Source organism: Apodemus sylvaticus, chromosome 4 (assembly GCF_947179515.1).
Source record: "Apodemus sylvaticus chromosome 4, mApoSyl1.1, whole genome shotgun sequence".
Classification (NCBI taxonomy): domain Eukaryota; kingdom Metazoa; phylum Chordata; class Mammalia; order Rodentia; family Muridae; genus Apodemus; species Apodemus sylvaticus.
This window is the reverse complement of record NC_067475.1, coordinates 19,724,013-19,743,518: the sequence shown is the minus strand read 5'-3', so window position 1 is coordinate 19,743,518 and position 19,506 is coordinate 19,724,013. Positions and strand designations below refer to the sequence as shown.

At 41.1% G+C, this 19,506-nt stretch overlaps 1 protein-coding gene across 7 annotated transcripts in view; it reads left to right on the top strand.

Moving 5' to 3' along the window:
- Window positions 1-19,506, top strand: part of LOC127682627 (guanylate-binding protein 5-like) — a 122,876-nt gene that overhangs the window by 72,643 nt on the left and 30,727 nt on the right. For 3 of the 7 annotated variants that reach the window (XM_052179123.1, XM_052179124.1, XM_052179122.1), the window contains exons 2-10: window positions 3,755-3,962; window positions 4,620-4,747; window positions 6,206-6,315; window positions 6,897-7,090; window positions 7,415-7,657; window positions 8,750-9,030; window positions 10,055-10,267; window positions 11,055-11,157; window positions 11,274-11,455. The exons of 3 other annotated variants lie outside the window; for them this stretch is intronic. In XM_052179123.1, coding sequence (XP_052035083.1) covers window positions 3,773-3,962; window positions 4,620-4,747; window positions 6,206-6,315; window positions 6,897-7,090; window positions 7,415-7,657; window positions 8,750-9,030; window positions 10,055-10,267; window positions 11,055-11,157; window positions 11,274-11,455 — 1,644 coding nt within the window. In that variant the 5' untranslated portion in view covers window positions 3,755-3,772. Of the gene's footprint in view, window positions 1-3,754; window positions 3,963-4,619; window positions 4,748-6,205; window positions 6,316-6,896; window positions 7,091-7,414; window positions 7,658-8,749; window positions 9,031-10,054; window positions 10,268-11,054; window positions 11,158-11,273; window positions 11,456-13,300; window positions 13,946-19,506 lie in introns of those variants that run through there. One more of the 7 variants, XM_052179125.1, reaches the window with a different exon arrangement.

Here is a 19,506-nt window from a genome sequence, read left to right as displayed (position 1 = left end):
GGTCTCTCAGGGCTACCTGTGGAAACCATTGATAATTTACATGAATAATTGCAGCTGTGTAGTTCTACTTATTAATGTGGATTTGAAGCTTCTTAGTTCGGACAATAATCCAGATCTGTGTGAGAGCAGGGAGGAAAGAAATAACATGTTCATCAATATTTTCCCAATATACATAGAGCTGGTCATTAAGGCAGTGTCTCTCACAGAATTCAAGGTGAGCTTACGTTTCTCATTCGACACCTACTGTAAAATTGTGTTAAGTAAAGAAACACCTATAGTTTTTAAGATGCCACCAGAGGACAAACAGCACCCAGAGTGCACGTTCTATCACAATGACATGCCATTGAGAGTTGGAATTTCCCAATTAAGATATTTACTGGTTTAGAGAAGGTGACTTGGGATGTTGGTTCTGTCAGGGAAGTTTTGTAGTAGGATCTATTAAAGGGAGACAGGCAAGTTGGTGTTTATCCACTGGGCAGCTTATAGACTTCCTGAGGATTCATTCAGCATGTGTGCATGACCTCCAATACATATGAAAGGGAGACACGATAGTCTTTAATACTCAGGGTTCTTTTAGGAGATAGCACACCATCAGAGCTTTGAACAGAAAAGCATTGTTTCATGAAGATGTGTTTTCAGATAAAGCAACCACTGGAGAGAAATGATGTTCATGAGTCCTCAACATCATGGGCATGAAGCAGATGGGAGATGATGATTTGCCAGTGTGGGGCCCTGTGCCTGTCACTCATCAGTGTACACAGAGTAAGCTGAAGGTCCTGGGGCCGATCTCAGTTGGTAGAGTGCTTGTCCCACACGTGTGTGCTACATATGTGCAGGGAGGCCTAGGTCTTTTGTTTCTGGTTCAGACTCTGAGAGCCCCAAGGGTCCTGGTTAGTTGACTCTGTTGGTCTACCTGTGGAGTTCCTATCCTGTTTGTGGCCAGCAATCCTTCATCTGTTCTTCCATAAGAGTCCCCAGCTTCATCCACTGTTTGGCTGTGGGGTCTGTATCTGCCTGGATCAGCCGCTTGGTGGAGCCTCTCAGAGGACAACATGCTCTTGTCTGCAAGCATAACAGAGAGTCATTAATAGTGTCATGGATTGGTGCTTGTCCATGGGATGGGTCTCAAGCTGGGCCAGTTATTGGTTAAACATTCCGTCAGTCTCTGTGCCTCCCCAGTGCCTGCATTTCTTTTAGACAGAATAGTTTGGGTTGAAAGTTTTGTGGATGGGTTGATGTCTTTATTGCTCCACTGGTTTCCTGCCTGGCTATGAGAGGTCCCATATCCCCAGTGAAGCAATAAAATCTAAAGACACCAGATAAGCTTTCTTTTCTTAAATTGTTTCTGCTAAATATTTGTCGAGTCAAGGAGAAAAGTAACTAACACGTTGGCCTTATGTCTTATGGCCTTAGGAAAATCACTAATTCATTGTAAGAATGATACACAGATTCCCTGGGATTTTCACACAAAGGCACACTGACAGCAAACAAAGGCAGCTTCATTTTATTCTTATCCCCAGACCCGTAGGATCTTTCCTTGTGGCACTGTACACCATAGTTCTGTTGCTGTGAAGAGACACCATGACCGCAGCACATCTTATAAAGAAAGCCATTTCATTGATGCTGGCTTACAGTTGAGAGGTTTAGTCCATTATTAGCATGGTGGAAAGCAAGGCAGCACACAGTCTGCTTGAGGAATAGCAAAGTGTGAGTTACACAGTAAAAGGTCAGATGCTCCGATGGCCCTAACCTGTGTCCCCCTTTTTGGGAGGTAAATCCTAGAGAGCATGGCTCCATGTGTGGGTTGATGCTTGTCCTTACTGGAGCTTGGAACATATTCACAGTCAGATCTGAGGGAAAAAGGGAGAGAGGGAGAGAGAGAGACAGAGAGAGAGAGAGAGAGAGAGAGAGAGAGAGAGAGAGAGAGCCCCAAGGTACCCAGGAAGAGGTTTTCTGACACAGCAGTGAGATCTTTTTGCTGTACTGCCATCTCTTAAAGGTTCCATGTTTGCTCTTCCTGGGCAGTCACTCATTTTTAAATCGCATTTATGTTGGATTCCGTCTCTGCTGCAGCATTCTCTCTACCTTTATACACTGATGAGTCAAAAATGACCTACCTGGATGGTATGGCCTGACTATGGGGATCGCTCCTGGGAGCTCGTGGCATCTGGCCATGTCCCGTGCCTCATGCTTGACATAGTTAAACATTTCAATTTAGCTGCTAAATGACGACCCCTCCCCTTCTTCAAACACAGACCAAACAAAGCAATCAAAGCAAGAGAAAAGCAGACAAGAATAAACACACTAAAACTGAGCAAAAACCAGAAGTCCTCCCCAGTGCTCCTCAGTACTTTCAGATTTGTTGGTGGCCTTCTTCCCCAAATCCTCCTTGGGGAATATTTCTCTCTTCTCTTCTCTTCTCTTCTCTTCTCTTCTCTTCTCTTCTCTTCTCTTCTCTTCTCTTCTCTTCTCTTCTCTTCTCTTCTCTTCTCTTCATTTCTTTTCTTTTCTTTTAAAATTATAATTTTATTTATGTGTGTGTCTGTGTCTGAATGTATTTTAGTGTCCTGGGACTGGGGTTATAGGTAGTTGTGAACCACCTGGTATGGGTTAAAGGAACAAAACCCAGGTCTCCAAGAGCCTCAGTGCTCTAAATTGCTGAGACAATATCTTCAGCCCAACCCTCTACTGATATAAATGCATACTGCGTCTGGCTTGTAGGAAGCAGACTTGTAGGAAAAGACTTGAGTGACATCCTAATTCTATTCAGTTGCAAGGATGAGACTGGAAATCAATATTAAGTGGAACCTACAAATAAAAACTGGATTTTTATTTAGTTTTATGTGTATGGGTGTTTGCATGTTTGTTTGTCTATGTGACAGATGTTGTGACTGGTGCTCACAGGAGATCCAAGAGGGCGTGGGATCCCTTGGAAGTGGAGTTAGACAGTTGTAAGCCAACATGTGGAATTTTGGAATCAAACCTGGCTCCTATGGGAGAGTATGGGTGCTCTTAAGAGCTGAGGCATCTCTCCAGCCCCCTAAAAGTTGTGAGACTCTGATGGAGAGAATATATTCCTGAGTCACAGGATGAGCCACACAAGGCAGAATAATGAATTTAAGAATGTGACTGGGGAACATTCACTGTGTGGTGACATCAGAGACTTGGCTCTGATAAAAACATTAAGGATTCCATCCAGATACCATTTGGTCCCAGTGTGTAAATATTGTGAATGCTAGAGAAATACCATACTAATGTTCTTCATAAAGGCTGAGAACCCACTAAAATTAGTTTCTTGCTCCATTACTGACATCATCCAAAACACAAGGTCTATAAAACTCTACCTTTCCTGTGGCTGGTACCTTTCTTGTTCTAGCCAATTGTAGATCACAGCTTCCAGCTTCCCATATCAATATACTCTGCAAAAACCATGCTCACTCGTGCTGTGTACAAATAAGGCAAGTAGAATTCTACTGACACAGGGTAGCAATATCACACCAAGAAGGGTCTGAAATAGACAAGCACTTGGCTTCTGAGATTCTCAGTTCATGGTTACTCTCTGGCAAGGGCTTTCACTAGGCACTTCCTATGTTCATGCTTTGATGTAGCTTCATCTGTGATGCATTTTTTTTTATTTTTCAATTTCTCAGAAACTCAGGAAATCCCAACCAGTCATTTGTTCTAGGGTTCAGTGGGCAAAATGTCTCTCCTTGAACTTTAGAAATTTCAGGTCATCCCGTTTCTTCCCCTGCAGAGAAGTGCCATCACAGACATGGCCCCGGAGATTCACATGTCAGAACCCATGTGTCTCATTGGGAACACGGAGGAACACCTGGTGATTAACCAGGAAGCCCTGAGGATCCTGTCAGCCATCACACAGCCAGTGGTGGTGGTGGCCATTGTGGGCCTTTACCGCACAGGCAAATCCTACCTGATGAACAAGCTGGCTGGGAAGGAGAGAGGTGAGGCCCAACACTGCTTCCTGAGTCCTCTCTAGCCACCCACACTGAGCTCATCCTGCCCAGGGTATGTGGAGAGGAAGTTGGGGACCCTGCTGGATACTGAAAGCTTGTGTTTGTAGCACAGCTGCTGTTTGCATCAGCTGTAGAGGAACTCTCTCTCTCTCTCTCTCTCTCTCTCTCTCTCTCTCTCTCTCTCTCTCTCTCTCTCTGACTCAGCATCTGTTTGTTCCTCAATATGGTTCTGGAAAAGAAAGGCAAAATATGTTCCCTTTATACAAAGTAAGACATTAGTGAAATAAATTCATGAAATATATATATATACATTGTTTTGTGTTTTTTAAACAGGCATCCTCTGTGTCGCCCTGGCTGTCCTGGAACTCACTCTGTAGACCAGGCTGGCCTCAAACTCAGAAATCTGCCTGCATCTGCCTCCCAAGTGCTGGGATTAAAAGCAAAGCGTGTGCCACCACCTCCCAGCTCAGATCCCAACATTCAGTCGTTAGGACTTTTCCCCATTCCTCTGAGTCCGTTTCCACCATCATTGGCCAGTTGCACTGTCTCATAATCTTCTCTCCCTTACACCTTAGCTTACACTCTCAAGGGAATACAGGACGTCCAGGCCCCTCTTCCCTCACTCTGGATGGCTTTGCTTTTCAGGCTTTTCCATTGGCTCCACTGTGCAGTCTCACACCAAGGGGATCTGGATGTGGTGTGTGCCCCACCCCCAGAAGCCAGACCACACTTTGGTTCTGCTTGACACTGAGGGCCTGGGGGACATGGAGAAGGTAAGGAGGGAGGATCCTGTTTGGATGGGACTTATCTCCTCATGAAGTGAAATACTCTTAGAGCAGGGATTTCCCTTCTTACCCCCAGTTGGATTGGTATTTTCAGCTTACCTCTGCATGTTGTGTTTTATAAAAATAAAGAAGGAATATGTTTGGTGGAGGTGCAGTAAGGTGTGGGGGAAGGGTGCCTCTGTGGGCCCATACTGAGGCATCCCTTCCCCCTGAGGGCACAGACACAGGATGCATTGTGTAGAATAGGACATGGGGAGAGGAGTTGAGAGGGCAGTAGAGAGAAAGGGGGGAGTAGAGGCTGGTACATGAGCACATGGAGAGAGGGGGGAAAGGAATGGGGAGAGACGTGGTAAGGAGCAGGATCAAAAGAGCAAGAGAGAGAGGAGGGGGCAAGCATCCTCTTTTATAGTGAGTCAGGCACACCTGGCTGTTGCCAGGTAACTGTGGGGTGGAGACTAGGCTAAGTCCCAACTCCATGTACTTTTCTCCCACCTTTATATAGTCAGAGCTAGGATGCAATGGCTAAAAATATACCTTCACAAGGCAGAATCAGCACGGGGGGTACTAAGTACTTCCAAGGCTATACATAGTGGGATTAAAGCCATTGTTACAAACCCAGCTCTGCAGAGAATATGGGCTAATAGTTGGCGACTGCTTAGATCAAGTTGCTTAAATCATGCTTATAATACCTGTAGCTCCGTGATTTTGGTAAAAGGAGAAAGTCTCCCCAAATGTTTTTCTATTTGTCTTTTGTGATTCACTATGCAAACAGTGGACACATGGGCATTCTCTCATTGTGCTCTGGTAAGCATTGAATACACCCCTCACCACAGACACAGCACTGGACTTTTTCCTAAATGTTCCTGTCACCACTGACTTCAACTTCAATGCAGAGTCCTCCTTGGGTTTGGGAAGGTGTACCTTGTTTGAACCACTGTGTGCTGGTTCTTAGACATAGCTAGATCATTCTCTTGAATGGTCATTGTGATTGGGGAATATACATACATTTATACATATATGCATAATATATAATACATACACACAAGAATACATACATACGTACATACATACTTATATACATACATACATAGATACATGTATACATAAATATATATATATATATATACACACATATATACATGTCATGCATATAATTTCTGTTTTGCCCCTGTAAAACTTCAGTTTTAGGTATTTTAAGTATTAAGTATAAACAGTTAGCCACTAACTGTATTCATTTTGCAACTACCGAAGAATCATTACAAGAAAGTATAGCGAGTTTGCAGTGACCAGATCAATATAAAATTACCAGTGAGAAAAGCATGCAAAATGCATACCTGTAAATGTTTTTGTTTTTTTGGTTTACTGTTTGCATAATCAACATCTGATTTGTAGTGACACATACCGAGAATGCCCTGAGGCATGCTTCAAATTTGTTCTCATTTCTAGGTTGATAAAAAGAATGATACTCAGATCTTCGCACTGGCAATCCTTCTCAGCAGCACCTTCGTATACAACACCATGAACAAAATTGACCAGGAGGCTATTGATCTACTGCAGTATCCTTTTGTGGTCCAGGACAGCACTGGGCCAGAGAAAACATGCCACCTGTGCACCTATGAGACCTTGTAGAACCTTCTAGACCAACAACAATTACATTACAGGTGCTAAGAAGATGGCTCAGTCAGTGACATTCTCAGTCTTTGTCACACAATTTGAGGACATGAGTTTAGATCCATGGCATCCAAACAAAAAGCAAGGTATGGCGGTGTATGCCTATAACCCCAAGGCTGAGTGTGGGTGTGGACAGACAGGAGGGTTCCCAGAGCTTATTAGATATAGCCAGTCAGATAATACAGGAGGAGACTGTCTCAAAAAACAAGGTGGAGAGTACTAGAAGATACCCAGTACCAGTGTGTGGCCTCAACAGATAAATATATCTGCACACACATAAGTGCACACACACAAACACAAACACATGTGTTCAACACACACACTAAAACATGATGTGGAGTAGAAACAAAGAAAGGGACCTTCATGTGTGTCACCAATGAGCTCTTGGTTCAGTTACTGTGGAAGAGGTTCAAGGAAGCGTCAGATGCAGCCCTGCTCCTGCCAGCTTTCCTCAATTGGGTCTCAGCAATGTGACAGAACTGACAGACCTGCTCCTGACAAGAAACTCCCCTGATCCTAATCAAAGTGAGGAAACTGCTGACATAAGCTTCTACCCAGACTTGGTGTGGACTCTGAGAGATTTCTTCCTGGGCTTGAAAATCAATGGGCAGGCCATCACCTCAGATGAATATCTGGAGAATTCACTGAAGCTGAAGGAAGGTAACAGAGCTTCAATTTGGGAAAAGAAAGAAAAGTATCCAGGAATTTTTGTTTTATAATGTAGCTAAGTATATCATTTTCCATATTTCCCTTTCCAGTAAGTCTACAATAAACAGTGATTATTTAATTGAGAATGAACTAATAGGTTCAACATTAAATTCCATTAGTCGCAAATTACCGAACAAATTTCTCTCCTTATTGTTTCCTTCACTATTTAGTTTTCAATCTTTATGCAATATCAGGGGAGATGACATTTATTTAAAGTAAATAGATTAAAGTGGTTATAAATTATATTCTAGACAAATCCTGTATTTTCTTCTCCAGGTACTGATGAAAGAACCCAAACTTTCAATCTACCCCGCCTGTGCATCCAGAAGTTCTTCCCTGTAAAGAAATGCTTTGTTTTTGACTCTCCTGCTCGTGGAAGTAAGCTTTCCCAGCTTCAAACACTCAGCGATGATGAGCTGAACCCTGATTTTGTGCAGGACCTTTCAGAATTCTGTTCTCACATCTTCACCCATTCTAAGACCAAGACTCTTCCAGGAGGCATCCAGGTCAATGGACCTCGTGAGTACTTTTAGAAAGATTTATTACAACTCATCATAAAGAATACTGGACACACAGAGAATCTTTGTTGATGAATTGACAAACGAGCTCAATGTACTGTGTTGACCAAGTTACAGCAGATATCGAGCACACCTCTAGTATTAGATCAATAAAACCTCAGAGTTACATCAAATTTAGTAAGAACAAAGATGCCTAGTTAGAGAAGCTTTTAATCTTGAAATTCATTATCTCACATGGCTTGTAAATTCATTATTTACACAACAAATAATGGATTTGTATTATGTGACATAGTATTTGATTTGCACAAGATAAGATAAAGTAAGATGTGTGTGTGTGTGTGTGTGTGTGTGTGTGTGTGTGTTCTATAGTGATGATGTATATATTACCCACAGAAACAGAATTTGCTTTGTACAGGTCTTGAAGAAACCCCAATAGTGTTTAGGATCTTGAAAGATGTCCATACAAACCCCTTATTGTAGCTCATTTTAAAAACCTCATGATTTAGAACTCGGTAAATGTTTCCTATAACATGAAAGGAATCTGTGCTACCTCATGCAGTAACCGGCAAGGAAAAGAAAATCTAGGCAGTTCTTATGAAGAATAAGATCTAGTTCACTGAATCCTATTTACAGAGGAAATTAACTCATACCACCTTAATTGTGATAGAATAAAATAAAAAGGGGGAAATGTGAATGAAATAGAAAACCAAGGGAAACAAAAGGGAAAGGAAACTTATAGAAGCAAAGACCTAAAGCATTTTATCAAATATATATTCACAGCTTTTATATGATCATCTTATTTCTTTATGGAGGAGGATAAAATGCAGGCATTCACATAGATCTTGTGAATTCTTCTATCTTTCTTCTTTCAACAAAGACTAGATTATGTTTTTGTTGTTGTTTATATATTTTTTTCCTCAAAGAAAGAACAACCTGATTTCTTAATCACATCGTTCTTCAGAAACTCCTCTGGGCCATTTGAATTGTCCAGAATACTTAAAGACTTCAGACAATGCATAGTCAGCATTGTCAGAATGAATTCATGCAGATCCTAGACTCCTGCACGATACAAACATCTTTTCCTATTTTGAAGGTCTCGAAAGCCTGGTGCTGACTTATGTCGATGCCATCAACAGTGGGGCTCTGCCTTCCATGGAGAACACAGTGGTAACCTTGGTCAGGAGAGAGAACTCAGCAGCAGTGCAAAAGGCCATTGTTCACTATGACCAGCTGATGAGCCAGAGGGTGCAGCTGCCCACAGAGACTCTCCAGGAGCTGCTGGACCTGCACAGGACCTGTGAGCAGGAGGCCCTAGGAATCTTCAGGAAGCATTCTTTCAAGGATGACGACCAATGTTTCCAGAAAGAATTGGAGGTTATTATTTTCTATATGTGTAAACAGACATCATGGTCAAAGAAGTCAAGGATACTTCTGCAAGATATATAATAGAACTTATCAAAACAATCAGTTGTCACTGGACTGGAAAGAGACAACAGTCACTTATGTGGCTTTGGTCTGAGTTTAAGGATCTTGACAATCACATACACATACATAGAACACACACACACACACACACACACACACACACACACACCTCCCCTCACATATACTGTGTTCTCCTAATGAAAAAAATGAAATTGATTTTACTTTAATAAGAACTTCATTAAGAAAATATTTACATTTTTGATCAAGTAAATAGAATTGCCTTCAAATCTGCTAAGATATAATGAACGTAGGATTAACAGAACAAGTAGGGGCAGCGAGTGATTCAATTTCACTGTCACCTTGAGGTAAAAATCTGAAAAAAAAGTTGTTATACAGTTGATTGCATTTTAAATTATGGTGCCTGTTGGAGTTCTAAGTTAGAAATAATCTCTTGATAAAAGAGTTTCAAGTAACCTCAACTAAATTCAGTGGGACACACACACACACACACACACACACACACACACACACACACACACACACGTAGAGTGACTTTTTGGCATTAAGAAGGGTTTCCATGGATGAAGGAGAAAAGGTGAGAGGAGGTTATGGTGGAAGACATGAGGGAGCCTCCCTGCATAAATGTAGGAAAATGTCGATCTATGAAGGAATTGAAAAGAACATGACAGGGTGTCTAACTCGCTCAAGTTCTTCCTCACGTTTCCTTAATAAAACAACTTCATAAATCTGCTGTGAAAAATGAAACTGTAATGTGAAATAAACATAACTTTTCACAGATTATAATTCTTACAAGTTTTCAGCTTTGATAAGGCTGAAATTTATATATTTAAGTTTCTAAGAAAATAAAATGTAGATTCTTTTGAAAAAACAATTCTAAGTAATGGCAAAGTGTATCTAACATCTCCATGTTTGTGTTTGTTTGTATTTCTGTTCTGTTTTGGTCCATGTAAAGAGCCTACTAAGTGCAAAGCAGGATGAGCTTTGTAAGAAGAACGTGGATGCTTCTGCAGACCTCTGTTCAACCCTACTTCAGAGTATTTTTAAGCCTCTGGAACAGGAAGTGGCACAGGGGGTCTATGCTAAACCAGAAGGCCACAGTCTCTTCCTTCAGAGGATGGAACAGCTAAAGGCACAGTACCGTCAGCGGCCAGGGAAGGGGACACAGGTATCCTTCATCCCTGGTAAAAGTGACATGACGTGCTCTGTGTCTGCCTATGAGTTTCTCTTCTGTGGCCTGAACATGCACTGGGCACAGATGTTATGGCAGAGATCATGTGCTTCAGTGACGGCTGTAGATCAAAGCAACCCATGGCTGTGATTACTAGACTTCCATTGTAGCCACAGATGTTCATGAACATCTAAGGGTCTATTTAGGACTCCACAAGACAGAATCTCAGTTTAAGGAAATAGTGAAGCCAGTTTAAGGAAATAGAAAAAAAATGATTGGCTTAAAAGGTTTTTAGTCCTGTGTAGATACATTCCAGGATTTAAATGATGTAATTCATTTCCCTTATTTTTACTTATTTCAAACCTCTACTTTGTTTTTATATTTTGTTGTCCTGATTGCTGGCTTCATTTCCAAGCAGCTCTCCCACCTGCTGCCAAAACAAAACAAAAACAAAAGGCTCTGATGCCCCAACTTTAGCTTGCCCTTAGAGATGTACATCTTAGAGGAGGCAAGCATATCTGCTTCAGCATCTATACTAGTTTTTTAAAACACCCAAATTTTCAAGTTTTATCATTTGTAAATAAGACTGGCACCTATAGCATTCCTGGGTGCTGTGACTGGCCAGGTCAGCATCATTCCCTTGCATGAGGATTGACAGACAGTCCCATCATGCACTGACTGAATATCCCCCAGGAAGGAGAGATAGTGAGAGAAGAAATAGAGATATTGACCAGGATGCAAATTAGCATTTCCTGATTCTAACAGCATGTTTTGTGGTTTCCAGGCTGAGGAAGTGCTGCAGGAATACTTGAATGCCAAAGAACCAGTGAGCAACACAATTCTACAAACAGACCAGGCTCTCACGGCCAAGGAGAGGCAGAGGAAAGGTGAGCGGGACTTGGAGGCCGTGCGTGATGAACAGGAAGGCCGACACTAGCAGGGCCTGCATTTGCAAGCAGAGAGCACTGAGTCCTAGAGACTTGTCCTGTTCCTTTCTCCTCAGAGGAACAAGCAAGAGCAGAGGCTGCCCTGGCTGAAACACGGAGGCTGGAGGCTCTTCACATCCAGGAAGAGCAAAGGAGAGCAGAGCAGCAGAGAAGGCATCAAGAGCAACTGAGGCAGATAGAGGCTGAGAGGGCAAAGTTACAGGAAGAGCAGCGGAGGATCCAGGAGCAGAAGGCCCAGGTACTTGTGAACTATTTCCTCTCAGATGTTTCTCAGCTCTCATCTCCCTTCCGTTGTCTGATGGCTCATGGGGAGAAACAGGCTCATGTGATAGCTCAGGGCAGGGACACTGGAGCCAGACTGTGGGGTGTCAGCCCCAGGGACCACCTTTTACCAAACATATGTTTATGCAAGTTGTCCCAGCCCCCTATACTTTGGTGTGAGAGACCAAATCTTTTGGGTTCAGACTCCATCTTAGAAAATGGGACTTAAGGCTGAACTCAAGTTAACTAACAAACTGTCACCTAGCACCAGTTTCCAGGCTACCCCACCTGCAACAAAACCTGCATCTAGCACCAGTTTCCAGGTCATTCTCCAACAAATCTACACCAACTACTCCCCCAGGTAACAAACCTGCCCCCGGCACTTCACACAACCACCAATTGGGAGAAGAAAAGCAGTAGTTAAGTTTATGGTTTGGCTCCCAGCACCAACTAATTATTTTAAAGGCCATACTGTCCCCACCCCCAATCAGATGTGTATTAAGCTAGACACTCCCTTCTTGCCTCTTTAAATACTTGCCTAAAACTAGGCTTAGAGCTCCACCTTCCTGCTGGATCAGAGTTGGTGGGAGCCCAAGCTGGACCTTGAATAAACAGCCCCTTATGTGATTGCCTTGGAATCAGCTCCTTGGTGGTCTTTTTGGGGTTCATGAATGTTTTCTGGCACAGCAGGAGCAGGGTAGAGGTATCAACAACATGTGTTTTACGAGATTATCTTAATAAATGCTGTACTATTTGGATTTAGAGTGATGTTTGGCCCAGAATGCACATAATCAATTATTGAGTAAGAATGGAGGCATGTCTTGATCACATTAATTAGCTACCTCTGCTCTGGACAATCATGTGTCTTGATCTTGGTGGGTTTTGTTGTTGTTATTGTTTTGCTTTTTTTTACATGGGGTTCATGGTCTGTGTTTCCATTCCTGTCTTCTCTTACCCATTGTTGTTTTCCATGGTCTTTACCTTTGTTTCTTTAGTCCTTCTGCACTTAGGGAGCAGTAGGTATGGTTTATCAGGTACACAGACCTTTGTATGCATTCACTGATCTAATCCTCATGAAACAAAACTATTGAGTCCTTGGCACTCAGGTGAATTCTGTGACTTCCCACAAAAATCAATCAAGTATGCATCACATTGGCTTGCAGATAGGATCTTCAGCATTGCTGCTTTTGCAGAGATACTGTGGAAGTTTTTCTATGACTCTTAAAAAACTGTCCCTATCCATTTCCTGATTTGCAAGTACATCTACAGGTAGCAGCTTTCTTAGGAGCTACTCTAATATATTTTTAACATCCTAGTGCTTTCCTGAAAGGCAGAATGGACAATCACTCGCTGTCAATCAAATTGGGACAAAGCCACCTCTTTAGGTCAGACTGGGGGAGGGGTGTGCTGCACTTGACACTCTGGGTGGCACTGTTGTCACCTCTGTGCTCTGTATACAGCCTCTGCTTGTAGAAAAATATCCACCACTGTTCCATGTGTGGGTGAGAACTGAAGTGAATGTCATTACTAAGGAGATTTCTCCCTCTAAGGAAGAAGGTTGTTTTGGGATGAAATTCTAAAGATACTAACAGTTCAGAGAGTGAAATATGCTGTGATTGAAACTAGAGAAAAAGGAAGAATAGATAGGATGATAGAATGTGGTAGGCAATATGTACTGATGGCAGAGAGCTTTTCAGGGGTTATCTACCTTACAATAGACTGACTTAAGTATGGCACAGAGGTTTAGGAAAGAACAGAGTTTGATCTTAGTTTTGTTGTTGTTGTTGTTGTTAAGCTTTACTGTTTGCTTATTGCTTCTTAGGAAGAGGCTGCAAGGATCAAGGCAGAGCAGGAAGCTCAATTCAGAGCACTTATACAACAGTACAGAGACACCGGGCGAGTGACCTACCCCAGATCTAAAGACTGTTTTATAAGTTAACATGTCAAAACTCGAGCCTTCCCTTTTTTATTGCTTTCCATTGAAGACACAAAGGAGCAAGAGACTGAAGGACTTCAGACAACCTATTCGTTAACCTATTAGTTGAGAAGCTCCAGTGTTCCCTGTCTACCTGCCATATTTGTCTCAAGATATTTTAAGTTACTCAGGGGGTGTTAAATCAAGTAGAATTTGGCCAATATCTACATCTCACATAGTTTCTCTTCTAATGGTGGACATAGGAAGAAGGTATCAATGAGAAATCAGAAACAATTCATATTTCTCAACTGGTTGGAGGCCCCTAGTCTGAGGACAGTGGGCTGGCTCCTCAGTACAGTCAGCTGCCCATCTGTATGTTCTTCTTCCTTTCCATTTTCTTTCTTTGGAACCCAACACATTATAGTCAACCTTGTCACAAGGTCAACTATCATGTTATTCACCCATGGAGAGAGATTTGTCCCTCCTGATTCTGTTGCATTCAATCTTTTGTCAGGTGATCAATGATAAAGTCGCTTTATCACTAAAGCTTTGGTTTTGATACACAAAATCACTATTTGGTTCTGTCTGTTTCTGTTTTTCTTCCTTAAAGTTTATACCTGCCCAGGTATATTGCTCACTTTCTCACAGATTCTTAACCACAGTGATTATACTAATTTTAAATCATTTTGATGATCTAAAATTTAAAGTTTTTAAATGATTTCTCACTATTCTAAGCCTATCTCTGTTTCTGGGTCTATTTGCTTTATTTCTTTAAAATACATTAAAAAAAAAAAAAAACCACTGTGCTTGGTTTTTCTGTGAGTCTTAAAATTCTTCTAATTGCATGCTGTACATTGTTGGTAACAATTAAGATTGAAAGATTTATGCTTGGAATGTGCATTTCCCTTTTGAGATGTATTTGGCAAGCACTGGCTCAGTATAGTTGTTCCGCGGGAAATAGAATTTAGTTTGTTCTAATAAAGTAGCCCTTGCCTGTATCTAGCCCGAAGACAACGGGGGGGGGGGGGGGGGAAGGGAGGGAGGATTGAGAATTGAGAAGTGCCTGTTTATGCTAGTCTCATTCTGTTGTTCAATTATATGGAATAAAAATGTAAATTTCACTAAGTTGATTCTCCTGTATGTCTCAATCTCATATACTACATATGATTCTTGCTTACACTGAAATTCACATGCCATAGGACAGAAGCACCCAAGCAGGAAAAAAAATGGAAACTGAGATAAAATGTAGCATTTTTAGCATTTATAGCAATGTTGATTAACATTTATTTTATTATTTTAAATAAATGTTTATTTTGTAGCTTGAGTAGTTACTATTTCAGTTAAAATAGAAATCAAGTTAAATTAGCTTCATGATGTTACAGTCCAGATAGACAGCCCAGAATAAGCAGGGGGACCTAATGTACAAGAACATTCAAGAAAATAATAGGGATTACTTCTGGATAATAGCATTAGGGATTTTACAAACTCACATCTATCATTTATCTATCATTTATCTATCTATCTATCTATCTATCTATCTATCTATCTATCTATCTACCTATCTATGTATCTATCTATCTATCTATCTATTTACCTATCGATCAATTTATCTATCATTTATTTATCTACCTATTATCTACGATCTACCTATATATTCTCTATCCTATTTTTATGAAAGGAAGAAATTATGTAAATAACATGAATATTTTTAAAAAAAAATGGTAGAAGTGGAAAGAAAGAAGAAATGAACACAAACTGTGCCTTCCATACTTGCTGTTGGGTAAAAGCAGGAGAAGCAGCTCGGGAGGCCAAATAATGGCGTGTGGTCAGATGCTGTCTGCTAATGCCCGGCCTTCAGCCTCTGCATTTGGTCCCTGCATACCCTGAGTCCTAGGACACATTGCTTTTTGGACATTCACTAAGGGCTGAAGCAAAGAGCATAGGTAGGGAATCCATTATTTTCTTCATAAAGTGGACCTACAGAGTGAGAGACCAAGCCCTAGGCCCTCTGCAAAGATAGAGCCTGAGATTGTTTATTTTAGGCTGCTTCCTTTAATCTCAGATGCTTCTTGGCATTTTCTGTCAGACTTAGTAAAAATATAAACTCATTTTACAGATGGTTTAGCTGCCAAAATGTGTACTTTGTATGTTTCTGTATATAGTCATACTTAATATGTTCCATAGACTTCACAATGCTACAAAACATCCAATTCCTTTGTACTAACTATCCATGAAGAAAACTATCAGGTTTGCTCTTATCTCTTTTTCTTGTACTTTAAAAAAATGTCTGACTTATGCACACATCAACATGATATTCTAGGATGTATGTCATTCTAGTTCACTTCAGGGTTATACTCTCTTAGGTTTCATTATCTCAGCCCTCTTTTGCAGTAAGAACAGAACCCAAAGCCAGCAAACAAACATAGAAAATCTCATGCCTTTTAACTTGGTAAACTCATACATTCCTTTCCTTAGAACTAGAAATAGACCTATGTAATACAACACCTATACCTAAGGCTAAGAAAAGAAATTTGATGAAGGGTAGAAAGATTTCAGGACAAGGAGGACAGAACTCCTACTGCCAGACTGTGCCCTCGCCAGAACAGGTAAAATGTACCCAAGAAATCTCAACCATATGTTTACCTGAAGAAAACTGGTATCCTGGCAACATCAGATGCAATGCTAAATTGGACAGTGGAGATTCCAGGAGAATGCAGCCTTACAGCTATAGGAAGTCAATGCGGGCTTTGAGGGAGAACTGGTTTCTTTAGGGAAAAGTTCCCTCATGAGTAGTCCAACGTGAAATGGGCACATGTATAGATTTGTATATGAACAATGTTAAATGGACTCAGTAGTGTGAGTGTGCATATGCATGTGTGCATGTGTGTGTGTGTGTGTGTGTGTAATTATATATTTTGTACATCATTGGATTCCAAGCAAGGAAACAAAGCTTTGTTCTTCCCAGCAATGATAGCTTTGAATCTTACCCTCAAATTATATCTGTCTACTGACTTTCTGAGTCTTAAATTTCTTAGCACTCTTTGACTTATCTAAATTACTCATTTTACTTTCCATAATCATATACTTCCTGCCATTGAAGATTATATTTATGTTTGTTTGTGTGTCTGTCCCTGAAAATAGTCATATTCTTGACCTGTGAAAATACTTATCTGTACAACACATAATGTGTCTGGCTATTTATAATTGGCTACTGATTGCTTGCTAAATTTATTTGGGTAGCATGTATGACCTCAATATAACCACAGTAAATACAATTTTGATATAGAAGCAGTTTCTAATTCTGTACCTATTATGTTTTAATGGATGGTCCTACACATTTCACCTACACTGACAAATGTCATTTTCTCCTGTACATACATAATTGAGAAACTGAGGTTCACAATGGATTGGTACTACTGTTCAGAACTAGATTTGAAGTTTTTGTTTGTCTTCAAACTTTTGTGGTTTGTCTACTATTGAAGTACATAAAGCCCAGCTCAAATACCTAATAAGTGTAGAGGAAGAGTGTTCTCCCCCTCCCTTTTCCCTCATGTGCCTTCTAGGCTGACTTTAATAATGACTCATGCATTTTCACACTTGTGCTTTTTGATCAGAAGTTGTCTACAAGACCATATCACCATGAACTCCCAGGCCCTGGAATAGCTGCAAAGCCATCAACCTCCAGTCCCTGAAGCAGCTGCAGAACTCTTCCAGGGTCCAAACCACCATGTTTTATTGAATGTTGAGTAACAGCAGCTGAGACTTTCTTCTTTATTGTAAACTAGTTGTCCTGCGAGAAGGCGATGGTAGACAAAATCTAATGCCATGTAGTGGTAATTATTTAAAAATAATTTTCCACACCTGCTATTGCTACAAGACAACAATCCTGCAGCCTGCAGAGCTCATTCCAGGCCCTCAGGTCTCCTTTGGCTACTGGCCTAGTACAGTGTCACTTAGCGGTTCTTCTGGCTGCCATCTCTGTAAGGCAGATGACTGAGTTTATCTTGCTACCACTGTGCCCACTCTACCCAGGAGCCACCAGCTCTTATACTTCCCAGAACCGTGGTTCCACAAATTACCTCGTAGAACAGACTCTTAACACTCAATTAATTTGCCAATTAGATTTATGAATATTTAAAACACAAATTCAAGATGTCAATACAGTTATAAGAAAACCAATTAAGTGTAGTAGAAGTTTTACCCCACTGTTCCTTCTACCCCGTCCTTTGCCATTTGCCTGGTTCCTTCTGCTGTGTTAGACCACCTGCCAGTTCTGACACAGGGAAGGCCCATCTGCTGATACTTTCTAGAGAACCAGCAGCATGCAGGGCACTTGGTAAGAATGTCCTGCCCCCACCACCACCTCTGGAGGCTCAGAGCCACTGGCTGGGACTCACTACCCAGCAACCACAAAAACCTAGCCCTCACCCCAGAATATGACTCCCCTTCTGTTCCTTCTACCTCCTCCTCCATCACAGCCTGCTCAGTCCCTTCTACTGTGGTAGACACCCTGCCAGTTCTGCCTTAGGGAAGGCCCCATTTCCTTATACTTTCTAGAGAACCAGCAGCACGCAGAGCATTTGAGAACCAGCAACACACAGGGCATTTGACCCTTGCCAGGTGTGCCACAGAGAGGACCTCATCTCCTGATACTTCCTGGAGAACCAACCAAATGCAGGGCGTTTGAGAGAACAGGAATCCCAGGAGTACAGATACACAGTCTTTCAGGACAGAGAAGCCACAGTCAGATACAGCAAGACCAGCCAACACCAGAGATAACTTTATGGCCAAAGGAAAATGCAAGATGACTACCAACAGAAACCAAGGCAACATGACACCATCAGAACCCAGTTCTTCCACACCAGCAAATCCTGGATACTCTATCACATCAGAAAAACAAGAGCTGGATTTAAAATCACATTTCCTAATGCTGATAGAGGACAAGAAGGATATAAATAACTCGCTTAAAGAAATACAAGAGAACATGGGTCAACAGGTATAAGTCCTTAAAGAGGAAACACAAAAATCCCTTAAAGAAATGCAGGAGAATATGGATCAACAGGTAGAAGCCCTTAAAGAGGAAACACAAAAATCTCTTAAAGAAATACAGGAGAACATGGGTCAACAGGTAGAAGCCCTTAAAGAGGAAACACTAAAATCCCTTAAAGAAATATGGGAGAATATGGGTCAACAGGTAGAAGCCCTTAAAGAGGAAACACAAAAATCTCTTAAAGAAATGCAGGAAAACATGGGTCAACAGGTAGAAGCCCTTAAAGAGGAAACACTAAAATCCCTTAAAGAAATGCAGGAGAACAGGTAGAAGCCCTTAAAGAGGAAACACAAAAATCCCATAGAGAATTATGGGAGAACATGGGTCAACAGGCAGAAGCCCTTAAAGAGGAAACATAAAACCCCCTTAAAGAAACACAGGAGAACATGGGTCAACAGGTAGAAGTCCTTAAAGAGGAAACAAAAACATCCCTTAAAAAATTTCAGGAAAACACAAACAAATGAAGGAACTAAACAAAACTATCTAGGATCTAAAAATGGAAGTAGAAACAATAAAGAAATCGCAAAGTGAGACATCTCTGGAGATAGAAAACTCTGGAAAGAATTCAGGAGTCATAGATGCAAGCACCAACAACAGAATATAAGAGATAGAAGAAAGAATCTTGGATGCTGAAGAGTCCATAGAAAATACTGACTCAACAGTTAAAGAAAATGCAAAATGCAAAAAGTTTGTAACACAAAACATCCAGGAAATTCAGGACACAATGAGAAGACCATATCTAAGGATTATAGGTATAGAAGAGAATGAGAATTTACATCTTAAAGGCCAGTAAACATCTTCAACAAAATTATAGAAGACAACTTCCCTAACCTAAAGAAAGAGATGCCCATGAACATACCAGAAGGCTACAGAACTCCAAACAGGCTGGACCAGAACAGACATTCCTCCTGTCACAAAATAATCAAAACACCAAGTGCACTAAACAAAAAATATTAAAAGTAGTAAGAGGAAAAGGTCAAGTAACATATAAAGGCATACCTATCAGAATTACACCAGACTTCTCATCAGAGAGTATGAAAGCTATAAGATCCTGGGCAGATGC